This window comes from Meles meles, chromosome 19 (assembly GCF_922984935.1).
Source record: "Meles meles chromosome 19, mMelMel3.1 paternal haplotype, whole genome shotgun sequence".
NCBI classification, from domain to species: Eukaryota; Metazoa; Chordata; class Mammalia; order Carnivora; family Mustelidae; genus Meles; species Meles meles.
The window spans coordinates 6,196,607-6,210,376 of NC_060084.1; the positions used below are offsets into that span (position 1 = coordinate 6,196,607).

General features: G+C 56.8%; 1 protein-coding gene across 1 annotated transcript in view; it reads right to left on the reverse strand.

The window, feature by feature from the left end:
• Nucleotides 1-13,770, reverse strand: part of PLCG2 (phospholipase C gamma 2) — a 143,009-nt gene that overhangs the window by 32,000 nt on the left and 97,239 nt on the right. Inside the window, exons 21-27 of the mRNA XM_045988172.1 lie at nucleotides 13,318-13,389; nucleotides 11,003-11,112; nucleotides 7,821-7,917; nucleotides 6,442-6,508; nucleotides 5,271-5,428; nucleotides 1,469-1,571; nucleotides 9-218 (exon numbers count right to left, since the gene is read on the reverse strand). Of these exons, the coding sequence (XP_045844128.1) occupies nucleotides 9-218; nucleotides 1,469-1,571; nucleotides 5,271-5,428; nucleotides 6,442-6,508; nucleotides 7,821-7,917; nucleotides 11,003-11,112; nucleotides 13,318-13,389 (817 nt within the window). The remainder of the gene's footprint in view (nucleotides 1-8; nucleotides 219-1,468; nucleotides 1,572-5,270; nucleotides 5,429-6,441; nucleotides 6,509-7,820; nucleotides 7,918-11,002; nucleotides 11,113-13,317; nucleotides 13,390-13,770) is intronic.

Sequence of the window (13,770 nt, forward strand, 5' to 3'; positions counted from 1 at the left end):
CGCTTTACCTGGAGTCTGGAAATTGAGAGCCACCATCTGGGAGCCGCACAGCCAGAGGCGAAAGGGGTCGTAGTTGGAGGAGTCCACCCTCTGTCCCTTGGGGTAAACCCGGGTCAGGCCCTTCTGGTTGTACTTCAGGAGGTCGACGGGTTTCTGCCTGACGACACTGTCCGCCTTCGTCTCCACAAAGGAGCGGATTTCTCGGAAGTCGGGGTTTTCTGCGCACAAGAGAGGGAGTCACTGTTTATTCTGTCGGCTGCTCTGTCGTGATGTTTGCTGCGCCAGCTGAACGCGCAGGTGGAAAGAGAAACCAGGAACCTCGGGGCCGAGACGGCCTTGGGTGAGATGCTCTTACCCTCACCGGTACTGCTCTGGGCTCTTGCCTGCCGAGGATCCCCACATGCCCACAGCCTTGCATTCTGGGATTCGTGTCATTTACTTCTTGTTTAAAACCACCCCCAGCCTTGTGCCCGAAAACACCAGAGTGGTACAGTTACAGAAGGGGACATGGTGGCGGATGGCCGCAGGGATCAGGAGAAGGAGGAGAGCTTAGGATCTGGCTTCTTCCTCCCAGATACTGTGCAGAAGACAAGTGCACCAGGACCCATGGGGGAGGGAGAGTCTGCTGCCTACAGGCAGGGGTGGGGTCCGAGGGGGTGCCAAGGTACAGGACTGTGCAGCTGTGGCTGCCCGCCCCTGACCACGCTGAGTCCGGCTCTGAGCTCTGCCACAGGGACCAAAGGACCCGCCACCCAGTGAAGGGTAACTAGGCTTCAGGGCTGTTTCTCCGGCCCTCCATCCCGGAATCACAGAGGCTTCAGACCAAAGAAAGGGGGAGGAAAAGAATAGGATCTTATTAGGGCCAAAAACTCACTCCGGTGGAGATGGGAAAGATTCATTTTTTTAATCCTCCTATGGCAAGCTCCATGGCCCCAGAAGCCCTCCAGGTCCTGATTTCTGGAGCCTGGGACTGTAACTTACTTGGCAAAGGGACTTTGCAGATGGGATTACATTAAGCAATCTGAAAGGGGGAGATTATCTGGGCCCTGAACATAGGGTCTTTAGATAAGAGAGGGGGAGGGAGACGTGACCACAAGACACAGGCAGCGAGGGGAAAAGACAAGGCACGGACTCTCCCTTTGAATCCCTGGACGGAGCAGGACTCTGCCAGCCCATGGACTCCAGCCCAGTGACCCTAAAGTTAGAGGCCTGGCCTCCAGGGCTGCAAGCAAGCAAAGGGGTGGGTGGTGGTTTACCCCGCTGGGCTCGCTGTCATTGGCTGGAGCAGTAGAGGGGTGCTAACACACCTCCTGGAAGTTCTCCTCCTGTCCCCTCGCCCTGAGGACAAAGTCCACGTAGAGCCCTGGAGGAGGAGCTGGAGCCTCTGTCTTTGCCCTCGGACAGCACCTGACTCCAAAGGAAAGCAGGGTTTGCAGGGAAGGTCGGGCAGAGCCGGGGGGGACTGTACCGAGATTGTCCTTGGCCTTGCTGGTGGGCTTGCAGTAGACAACCAGGTCCGAGAGCTCGATGGCGATGGACTGGTTCTTCTCCCAGTACTTCATGCTGTTCTCCTGCGGGAGCCGGCCCCCAGCGTCAGCCCTGAGGCTGGCCCCTTCTCCTCCCCGGAAGCCCCGCCCCATCCCCTTTCTGCCTCCTGCAGGCTCGGATCCTTATATACAGTTGGAAGCTTTCCTTTGCCCTACGCCTCCTGTCTTCTGAAATTCCTGTGTTGTTTCTGCCCAGAACTGGGGTCGAGCTGGATCCCTGGGCATGTTTCCCAGGAATGGGGGGGTCCCTGTGGTTAGCACCCCACTTTCCACGACCCTCTGCTCTCAGGCTCCTGCCCCATCCATTCCCCTAAAATCACACGGTGAGAGCTGTCCAAGCCCAAGACCTCCCGTCCTTGTGGGCGCTGCACCTCCTTGTCTGAACCCCCTTGTCCCTGCACGGTGCCTCTGTCCTCACCCATCCTGGCTCACGACAAAGGCTCTCCAGGCCCTCGGCCCCATGCCATTTCCCCTTGGAGGACACCCTATCCATCCGATCCCCGTCTGTGTACGGATGAGTGCCTGCTTCACCCCAAACCACACACGTTTCTCAGACCTCCCCAAATTCTGCCTCTGCCCCATTGGCAAAGGGGGAAGCTGGGGCCGTAGCGATGTGCAGCTGCTACCCTTCCCCGGTCATAGGGCTTCTTAGCCTCAGGCCTCACACGCTACAGGCTAAGTGCATGATGGATAGGACAGAGAGTGGCCCGCACCTCCCCTGAGCGGTAGAATTTGTGTCCATTTTGCAAAGCAATTGAAGCACACAAAGCTGAGCAGCATATCCACGCTCCACAGCAGGCCAGTGACGAGACGGGAGGCTTTTGCACCAGGCCTCACCCTTGTTAGCACCTTGCTCGGTCCCTTACACATCATGTCCCAGAGAATATTTTTCTAAAATCCGCCGAGTTCACATCCTGGGTCCCTTTGAACCACAGCACTGACCTCCTGCTTCTCACACTGTACCCCTCTCACCATCCCAATCATCCTTCCTCTGCCAGTCCAGAAGCTCACTCCTGCTTCTGGGCGCTACCCCAATCACGCCTCTTCCAGGAAGCCTTCCTGGTTAACTCCAGCCAGGACAAGGAAAGAAACTGTGCTCTACACTACTCGTGCCTAGCGCCATCCTCACAGAGCCCTGTGCAGGGAGCAAGTGTTCCGCGGACAGCCGGTTTGGTGAGCGAGACTTCCTACCACCTGGTTAGGACGGCAGGAACTGGAATCAGACAGGGGCTCAAACGCTGGCCCTCTGGGCACATTGTATAATCTGTGCCTCTGTTTCCACAACCAGGAAATGAGGCTAACTGGAAGACTCCCCTTCTAGGGCCTCCAGGCTGTACGCAGGAAGCCCTGTGCACCCCACCAGGTATGTGGAAGGCCAAAGGGCGGCCCCACACATGCCCCCACTAAGGACAGCAGAACTGCATGAGACGAGGGTGCTGGGACGCGTCCCAGCAAAGCTGAGTTGTGGAAATTTGGTCTCACTAAGCACAGAGCTATGACAAGCCATAGGGTGTCCCCTTTTTTCCCCCCTCAACCTCAGCAGAAAACAATGAAAGACCTCTCACTTCTTCCAAACTGTGTAACAATTACTCTCCAGACCCGCTGGGTTAGACCCAACAGGCGGTCTCAGAATTTGAAGTCACAACCCACTGCACTGGCCAGGCTTTGGAAACTAACCAGACAGATCTTGGTGAGTGGATTTTTGCCTTCCACGTCACAGAGCCCTAGGCAGGGGGTCAATGGAAAGGCCCTGCAGGAGCTGGCAGTGAGCTCAGTGTTCATCCTGTGACTTTCCCTAGGACTTATGCCGGGGGTTCGGTGGTTTCTGCGGGGGCTGCTGTTCTTTTAACCTTCGCGTAATAAGCATCAGCAGAAGTAAAAACCAGTTAAGGAGGAACGGAGATCAAAAGCAGAGAATGGAAAGTGAAAGACCAGGCTGCGTTTCAGAGCCCTTCCTGCGGGGGTGGGGAGCCTTCGGGTCAAGCTCATTGGTCCCCAATGAGAGCAGCAGAGAGGGGCGCCTGGGTGGCTCAGTGGATTAAAGCCTCTGACTTCAGCTCAGGTCATGATTCCAGGGTCCTGGGATCAAGCCCCGCATCAGGCTCTCTGCTCAGCAGGGAGCCTGCTTCCCTCTCTCTCTCTTTCTCTGTCTGCTTCTCTGCCTACTTGTGATCTCAGTCTGTCAAATAAATAAATAAAATCTTTAAAAAAAAAAAAAAGGCAGAGAGCACCAGGATGCAGCACACCCCTTCTCCTGGGGAGCCCCACATATCAGCCTCGGGGCTCCTGGGACCTAGAACAAGGGCTATAGGGAACAGCGGCAAAGGGCTCTCTCTCATTAGTATTTTTGCCGCTCTCAGCCGGGGCGGGGGTCCCAGAACCACAAATACTAGAACACGCTCAGCAGGGTCCTGTCCGGTGCTGGCTGATGGTGCCCTCCAGATCAGGGTGACGGTCGTTCAGCCAACAAGGAGAACGGACCTAGAAGGCATGGGGAACCGATCTCTCAAATGCAGCCCAGGACTGTGGTGCGCCCGTCCCTCCCCACAGCCAAGGCACAGGAGAACAGAGAGGCTGCCCCCCAGCAGCAGCACACACAGTCACGCTGGCCACATGCTCAGGGTACATCCCACATGTCTGGTGGGGGTGGGAGGAGCCTTGGGAAGAACGTAAGGCCTCGGAACAGACTCGGCCACAAGAGCGGGCGCTGCCCAGAAGGGTGCCATCTGCCCGGCCCCCCAGAAACAGCCTTCTCAAGTGGACGACCACATTCCAGGGTGCAGAAAAGAGGGGCAGGGGCTTCTGTGACCACAGACTGGCCACGATGTGAGAGCCCTCGCCTCGAGGGAAGGAAAGAACAGGGGAGTGACCCTCCCAGGACCCCAGAGGAGGGAGACGAATCAGTGGTAACCAGGGGGCCGAGGCACCCACGAGATCCTGAGGAAGCTTAGAAATCAGTCCTTTGGGTCACGATCTGCCTCAGAAGCAGCAGGGCGTGTGGGAAACCCACAAGAAAGCCCAGGTGGCACCTTGCTCCCTCGTCCCGGATACAGTACCACGGGCCGGTGTCGTCCTGGTAGGAGAGAGACGGTCCCCCGAGCCCTGCTGTGTCAGGCGCAGGGCCTGGCCCCTTGCGTGCATCATCTCACTTCCTCCGCCCTGAATCCTGTGACGTAGGAATCAGGTTCACTTTACAGACCAGACAACGGAGGCCCAGAGACACGTGGTTACGTGCCCAGGGTCCAGCTGGCTGTTCTTACCCAGATCATCGCCCTTCTCAAAACCCCTCCGGCCTCACACCAGCGCTCCAGTGAGGATGAACCTGGAAACACCCCTCCTTATTGGGAGTGGAAGGTTCCCCCCCCCCCCAGAACACACTGGTGGACAGACAGGACGGGTCGAGTACGAGGTCCCCCTGCAGGTCCCAGATGGGGAGCTCGGGCCATGCTCGCTACGGAGGAGATGCAGGCTGCCCTGGACGAGGTTGCCGACCAAGAACGCGTTCCATGTGAGGCACACAACACTCCTTGATAGACACGCAGGGTCAGAGAGGCTCCAAACATCCGGGATCTCTCCACCCGCCCTAGCCCTAGCCTCCCCGGGGACCGCCAGGGTCGCTTTCCGCTGCGTGACGACTGGCGCACCTGTGGCCCAGCCCACGTCCTCCCGTGGCCCCTGCCCCACTGCCTCCCTCGAGGGAGCCCAGCCGGGCCAAGTGCCCACCTTGGTGTCCATCTTCCACGTGATCTCCCGGATGCTCTGAAACCACTCGAAGAGCTCCTCCACCTTGTCCGTGGCAAACTCCACCGGGGGGTCGCCTTGCTTCTTGGGCTCCAGGATGAACACGAACTGCTTCTGGTTCTTCCCCTGGGGGGCTTTCACTTGGGGAAAGGGAACAGGCGAAGTCCTGAGCAGCCGGCACGGGAAGGCCGGGACCTCACACCACCCAAGCCGCCTCGAGCACGAACCCAGCCAAAGTGCATCTGCTACGGTCCCAGCCCGCAGTGACAGCGCGAGAGCTGCCGCAGGCCGGGTCGTGTTCTCTGAGAAGCAAAGTCTGCGGCCTGACCCCCGCCCCGTGAGTGGGACCTCACTCGGAAACAGGATCGTTGCAGATGTCCTTACGGATCTTGAGAGGAGATCCTTCTGGATTTGGGATTGCCCAGTTCAAGAACTAGTGTCCTTACCAGAGAAAGGAGAGGGAAATTTGAGACACAGACACAGGAAAGATGGCCCCCAAGACAGAGGCAGACAGGGGAGCGTTGGAACCACAAGCTCAGGAACGCCAAGGATCGCCAGCGGCCACCAGAAGCTAGGAGGCAGGCATGCGATAGATGCTCTCTGCAGAGAAAGTATTTTCTAGAAAGAAAATGCCATGGGAGGAGGAATTATGTGCTCAGTAATATCGGGGCGACATCTCTGAGCCCTTGCAGGCCAGGAACATTGTAAGCAGATTGCACATTCTGGATCGCACTGGACCCCCATCACTACCTTTCGGGGGTACTACTCAATTTATACTCATGTTAGACGATGGGGACGGGCTCATGGAGGCAAAGTCACATCGCTTGTAGCGGCAAAGCAGAGGCTCAAATCAGACCTGGCTCCGAACTCCGTTTGCACAACCCCGGAGCCGAGGGCCGTGCTCTGCAGACACGGTGTGGACGAGCTTAGAGCAGCGCAGGGGAAGGCCCGGCCCCAAATCGCCGGGCCCCCTTCGCCTCATAACCAGCCATGGGACCTGGTCCCTGAGGGGCTGGCTTTCCTCATCTGCTAACCAGAACCCAGGCTCGCTGTCCCTGCGGCACAGGCTGACCGGCGGGCGGCGGCAGCCCCCTCCCTGCCGGGCTGTGGGGCTGTGGCCGGGAATCCACGTTCCGCCCGCGAATGCACCTACCGACATTATAGGTGTTGAGATCCAATATTCCCCGACAGAGAGAACCTAAAGGATTGTCCTCAATAATCTGTGAAGAAACAAGACATAACTCACGTTAGTCTGAACAGGAATAATAAAAAGACAACCAGTTGTCCAAAGCACACCATTTCGCAGAGACCCTGCCTGTATGACCGCCTAAAACGCATTTTCACTACAAGATGCATCCGTGGGGCGCGCCCTCGACAACGATGCGTGCTGCGGCCAGGGACCCAGCGGCTCCTCTTCCGGTCTGTGCAAACGAGCCTTGTGAGCTCCAGAAGAGGGCCGCCAACACTCCCACGGATCTGGCTTCTAAACCCAGCTCCGACCCTTCTTCTGACATTATTGTGAAAGGGGGCCAGCTAGCCTCCTGAAGGCCAGCTCCAGAACACTCTGTGGCTCCCCACGGCCTCGGGGTGCGATGCCCAGGCTCTGGGATCTGCATTAAGCCTTCCCAGGACCGGGCCGGCCTTTCAGCTGCACCTGCCGCCGCGTGTTTGGGGCACCAGGGTCCGGCTGCGACGGACAAGAGCTTGGTCTCTGGGCAGCTGGCAGAACCGTACCTGCCCATTGCTGGTCCTACCTCCACCCCGCACCCCTCCACCAGGATAATGCGGACCGGGGCGGGGCGGGGCGGGTGAGGGGTCTCATCCCTGCCTTCGGCCTGACCTGCTGAACACAGCCACGTGCCCAGAGCCACACCTTTGCTTTGGCTGTCCCTCCCGCCTGGAAGTCCCTTCTGCCAGCCTCGCTGTTGATCTCTAACTTGACTTCTAAGACTCCAGTGTCCACTACTCCATGCAGGCTTCCAGGATTGCCCCATCTCCCTTAGGAAATTCCCTGGGCACAGAAAAGGCCTCAGAGGCCTCGTTACAGAGAGTCCCTCCTGCGTGCAGGGCGGTCACCTCCCTGCAGAGGCTCCCTGCGCCTTCTGGACAAGAGGAGGGGAGGGAACAGCAACCACATCTGCGATGTCACCAGCACGGCCCACCCTGCTTGCTCACACCAAGCACGTCCGGAGTGTCTGGCAACCACACTAAACGTGTTCCATGTGCAAGCTGCTTGAAGCAAGGGACAAACTCCCTGTCTGGCCATTTTCACTCCGGAGGGAATTCTCCTGCCGACGCCAAGGCTTCCAGCCCAGCACAGCCTGATTAAAACATGACGGGCTTGTCACTGTGACTTTCGCCCACGACTGGGGGGACCATCCCAATTTCCCTGTCACTCTGGCGTCCCTGTTCCGCTGCTCCACGGGGACCACACGGCGGCAGCGTGGGTGCCACGGCCCCGTGGAGACAGCTCAGCGGATTCCTCGAAGAACAGGACGGACGGTCGCACCCCATGCGGGGACCCAGGCTTACCTGCTTCTCCAGCTCCTCCACATCGGCTGTTGAAATGTCCTCGACGTAATTGGACGGGAAGTACTGCTGGATCCTGGTTCCATAGTCCCCTTTCCACCTAGATGAAAACAGAGGGCATCCGAGCACCTTTGTGGGGCCGCGTTAATGATCACTCACTGCTCGTTAGATCCCAGCCACTGCAGGGGGAAGCAGCAAGCAGCCAAGTGACCAGAGGAGATGATCATTATCTGTGACATCTGGGCATTTCAAAGGGATCCTCTGCTTTTTTTAAAATCAGCAGTGAGTGAGGAGAGGGTCCATGTCTTCCCCATAACATGATTCTCGTGTTTGCTCAAGGGCACCAAAAATGTCCGGGCTTGAGGTGGACCTCGGAGCCCCTGGGAGGCAGACGCTCAAGCCTAGGGCAGGCTCTGCCCCAGTTCAGGGAGAGCTGTGAACGCACAGAGCAGCGTGGGAGAGAAGCCAGCTGCTGGCGCTAGACAGCCAGCAATCAAACTCCAGCTCCACCACCAACGGGAATAACCCCAGGGCCTCCCGCAGAGGGCTTTACCGGGACCAGAGGGTTCCGCATGTGCTGAGTGTTTTTAACAGTGCCCGGTATACAGTAAGTGCTCAAATGATGTTAGTTCTCGTGACTCAGCCAAAACACCGCCCCCCTGACCTCCTCTCCTCTGCGATAGCCCTGATAACAAGGGCGGTAACTGGTCCGTGTATGTGCTCGACTCGACCAAACTGTGCTCACCTCTAAGGTTCTCCCCCGAAGCAGTGCCCAGAATGCAGGGCCCGCCCCTCTATGGGTACCCTTTGCAGCCAGGGGGCACATCCACAGCTTTCAAAGTCTTCAGAACAGAGCCTAGATGCTTTAGCCTGACCCTAGGAGCCCTTGGACCTTAACTCCCGCCTCTCTGTGGCTCAAACTTGACCTTCCTGCCAGATAGCCTGTTGCCCCCACCCTCCTGCCCCTGCCTAGCTTACAGGCCTTGGTCCATGCCCCTTGTGTCTAGCTTGTCCTACTAACCATGTGAGACTCAGTGCAGGCATGCCTCTTCCAGGGAGCCCTCCCTGACTGCTACCTAGCCCAAATGTTCCTCCTTTGTATTCCTGTCGCCTCTGTCCCCACAAATGGGGAGGCAGTCTGTGCCTTTATATGACTTTTACTTCTGTCTTCCCCACTATGTGAGACCTTTGTTGATCTTAATTCAATCAGTACTCAGAGGTGGTGGGAAGCACTTAGTAAACATCTGTTGACCTGAATAAGCCCAGTGAGGACCGGCTGTCCTGTGGCCTGGTGGAAACAGAGGACTGCCAGACACCCTCCTCCTCCCCGTTTCTCCAGACCCCTTTCGGGCAAAGACTGGCTATAACCAGGGTGACCATATGTATCGTTTGCCCAGAACCAGATTCAGACCTGTTGTCTGGTTGTTGGTGTAATTATTGACAAGAGCGTTCCTTTCGCTCTAAAATGCATCCTAGTGATTCAGTCCCCTAGCCATATTGGCCCTAGGCTGGGAGGACGCACAAAAAGGCGGACCAGGGGCACCTGGGTGGCTCAGTGGGTTAAAGCCTCTGCCTTCGGCTCAGGTCATGATCTCAGGGTCCTGGGATCGAGCCCCGCATCGGGCTCTCTGCTCAGCGGGGAGCCTGCTTCCCTTCCTCTCTCTCTGGCTGCCTCTCTGCCTGCTTGTGATCTCTGCCTGTCAAATAAATAAATAAAATCTTAAAAAAAAAAAAAAAAAGGCAAACCATGCCCTCACCCCCGGGGACAGTGCTGTGGCCACCAGAGCAAAGGAAACGAGGGGACCTCAGCAGGCAGTGTCCCCACAGCCCCGCACCAAAGACACCGACACCAGACTCTCAGCTCATCTCAAGGGCCCTGGAAATTTAGGGCGCCCCCCTTGGGACGTGTGACAAGGCAGGAGGCAGTTTCACACATGGACAAGAGTGCGACTTAGAGAGGCCTGCCCACGGCTCGGTAAAACACGGAACTTGCCTTGACAGAGGCAGGCTACAGAAAGGGGCATCGTGGGCCCCGGGGAGACCCGGATTCTGGCCGTGGCCCTCAGGGAGAGAAGGTGGACGATACCACGGATGGCGCATGGAGGCCAGAGCCTACGCACAGGGGCTCTGGGCCCTCAGCCCTCAGCTTCAGCACATCGCTGTTTTGCTACTTTTTTTTTTTTTTTTGGACTCCGGGGCTCCAGGTTAAGATATGGATTAGAAAGAGGGAATTCTCAAAAATAACAAACAGGCCAACAAAAAACTCTGAAAACCACAGAACCTAGTACAGAGCCAGAAGGCCTGGCTTCGAATCCCTACCTGCTGTGTGGGCCTGGCCGTTTCTGTACCTGTCTGTGCCTCAGTTTCCTCATCTGTACAATGCAGGCAGGCTTTCCGGGTCACTGAGTGGGTTTAAGTGAGTTCTTTCAGATGAAGTGTTTAAAACAGTCCTTGACACAAAGAGGCACTCAATTGTAGCCGCCATTCAGATCTCTAACTCGGGTCCCGCCGTGTCACGGGACAAAGGGATGCCACACCTGCAAGGCGGTTGTTGCTCCACAGTAAGAAATAAGCCTGCAAGACCACCTACCTGGGGCGTACGGACGGGCAGCCAAACTTTTTCCCAGGTGGAAAGGGAGAAGAGAGAGCTGAATGCTGGCCCACGCCCCGGGGGGCTCTGGCCTAAGCATGTCACTGCTTCCCTCCAGGCTGGGGCCGCAGCACAGGACCCAGCGATAGCTTAAGATTTTGAATTTACAGTAACACACAGGCTCCCCTGATGGGAAGATCCCACACTGGTGTGTAGCTAGATAACTTGGGGAAAGCCCCGTTTGCCACCTCTGTAAAGTGGGGGTACCCACAGTCAACCCCGAGGGTCGTATCAAGAGTCTCGTTAGACCATGTGTGAAAGCAATTAGCACGGCACACAGCACCAGGGAAGGCCTCAGTGAGCGGCCGCTGCTGCTCTAAATAAAATAATACGTAATACGATGGGATAGGTTGTTCCTAACGCTTTTCTCAAGAGAGCATGTCTTAAGCCACCTTCGAAGAGAAGGTACAAAGGTCAAAGCCAGCCCAGAACGGCAGAGCAAGGGGGTCCAGAGCTCAGCCAGCGCCTCAGCCTCACCTGGAAGAAGGGACAGGTCAAGTTCTCCAGCAGGTGGCCCAGCCCCCCTCAGCCTTACCAGCCCCAGGGCTCCTTGGAGACGTTGTGAATGAGGGCCCCACGGCAGAAGCTCAGCTCATCGCTCCGCTTGGCTTTGTAGTCATACAGAGCTTTCACCGTTCTCTGAGGCTTTGGGGGAGAAAACGAGAAGGAGAAGGTCAAGCTGGGAGACAAGCAGAGAGAGGCAGCTGCACGGGGTCTTCTCATTAGGAAACTTGCAGCCCAAGGTTACAGTGCCATCTGCTGGCAGTGGGCTGGCACTGCGTGGCAGAGGCGCCTCCCAAAGTCACCAGGGAGCCGGGATGGGGACTGGCCCCAGATCAACCAGCTATTAAGTGGCTGAGCTCAGAAGTCAGTTCATGTGAGTTATTGCCCTTCTGTAAGAAGCAACGTGGGCTCTAAGAAGCTCTGCCATAAGAACTTCCAAGCAGAGGCGGTTTCGCCTGGGCATCTGCCTTCAAGGGTGGATACGACTTTGCCCCGTGAACTTCACGGGTCTCTGCCAGGCTCTCAGGCTGCGAGGTACAGCCAGTGGCAGAGGAAGATGGCATTAATGGCCTCCGTGAGGAGCAAGTCTCCAGCCTCTCAGAGGGCAGGAGAGGTCCTCAAGCCAGCTCCTTCGCTAACAAGAGAAATGAGCCGTCCATTGGCTGCACAGGCTTGCAGGAGGCACAACGAAATGACAAACAGCCCATGCGCCCAGCCAGACTGACCGGGCCAGATTCCAGCTCCATCCCATCCTGGCTGTGCAGTGGGCACAGAAACCACACCCCGTGCATATGTATGTCCTCTTAGGACGGCTCTAGTCATCCCAGTTCCGAGAACACATCCAAAGGAAATAATGCAGAAGATGCCCAAAGCCTCAGACGTGAAGTTCACGTTAGTGTTAACCAGAACAGCAAAGACCGGAAATGACCGACGTGGCCACTGATGGGGACGTAGCTAAACTAGCACAGCCACCTGCATACTGAAAACATTCTTTTTCTCAAAGTTGAAATTGCAGCCCATGTGTTTCCCCTGAAGTACTTGGCTCACCAGTTTTAGTAAGAATGGTCAGGAGGAAAATAAGCAAAGGAGAAACCCACACAGGACCAAGAGGCAAGTGAACAGAATACAAATGGCCGAGGGGGGTCAGGGGCGGGGGTTGCTGTACAAGGCGTCTCCGTGCAGGCAAAGGCCCAGGAGTGCAGACAGCGACGGAGTTTGCACGGGGAGACCAGGGCTAATCACCGGTCTTGTTTCCAGAGCAGCGGTTTTCTCGTTGTGAACCCATCTTCAATGGCAGCAATAGTAACGATTTTATTTTGAGGCGCTCCCCTAGCCTGGCAGCCTGTGCGCCCATCCAGCTACCATCGTGTTTTACTGGTCTCATCGGTACAGGGAGAGTCTCTCTACAACTTGGCTTGGTGGTCGGGATTTTTTAAAAAATGGGGAGAATTCACATAAAATATCCAGATGAATGGCTTGCCTTGCAAAACCAGGAGACCTGGCCTGCTCCCTGGAAAGGCAGCAACTGAGGGCGAAGAGGGCGTATCCACCCTCGAGACTGGCTGGGGGTTCCTCAGTTTACCACCGTGTCCACCGTCCCCTGACATCCAGCTGACAGGCGGCCTTCTCATCCTCACTACCAAGAGCTTCTTCACTTCTGATAAAAGTCCCCTACGAATTTCACACACTGTCCCCCTGCCCACATCCTTCCAAGCCTAATCTCTTGCTGGAAGGGATTTGCATTGGCCGAGGATTATACATTTAAAAAAGAAGAGAAGAAATTCATCTCTGGATTTGCAGGTAGCAAGAAACATCCATGAACCGTGTGCCGGGTGCACCCCACCCAGCAGAAAATTCGCCATGGTTCTTCCTCGGCAGGAACCCGAGCGAGGAGGAGCTGGGGACAGAGTTAAAACCCACCCCCACGGGGGCGGGGGGGGGGGAGTCACACCGCAGCCAGGGTGGGAGCGGGAGATAAGGCGCACACTGCAAGGAGGTCAGTGAACCAGACGGAATTCATAAACACCACGGGCTCTGTCCGTGAGCAAGAAACAGCTGAAAGACTTTTAATTAGAAGCCATTTGGCCCAAAGGTGGTTCACCAAACCTCAGAGTTTTAGCAAGTCACCGTCACTTTTAGGTGGAATTCTATTAATCTCTTCCCTGAAACCAGATGTCACACTGTCAATCATCATTCCTTCTCCAAAAAATAGCATAAAATCAATTTAGCAGGGGGGAGGGGACAAGTCTGCCCTCAAGTCCCCTTGCCGTGCTCTGCTGGGGGGTGGGGGGTGGGTTCCGTGTCGGTTTGGGGACCAGGTGGTGGTGGGAAGGGCGGGCACCGTACCATAGAAGGACTGATTTCACTGGGATCCACATACATTCTGCTGACGTCGTAAAGGGAGTTTATGTCTCTTTCCTGAAAAAGAGCAAAGCAGAGTAAATGGACGCCCTTGGAGCTCCCGGGGCAGCCTACACAAAGCCAGACTTTTCGGCCACCCCCAGGGACAAAGAGTTAAGACCTCCCAGTTTCCTCGTGCCTCCTGGTGGAGACGGTGAGAAGCCGCTGAAAAGCTCCCCCAAACTTGGAAACTGCACCCCCAGAGGAGAGAGGTCTCTATGCTGGCCCTCCTCGGCCGGGCCCTGCAGGAAAGCCAAGCCCGGAGAGCAGCGGCACGTGGGAGCTCCCATGGGCCAGGGCCCGCCCCACACCGCCCCCTGAGCCAGTTCCACGTGCACAGGGGGACACAGGACACCCCCTCGAGGGATTGCCACCGTGGAAACTGGCAAACACCCCAAA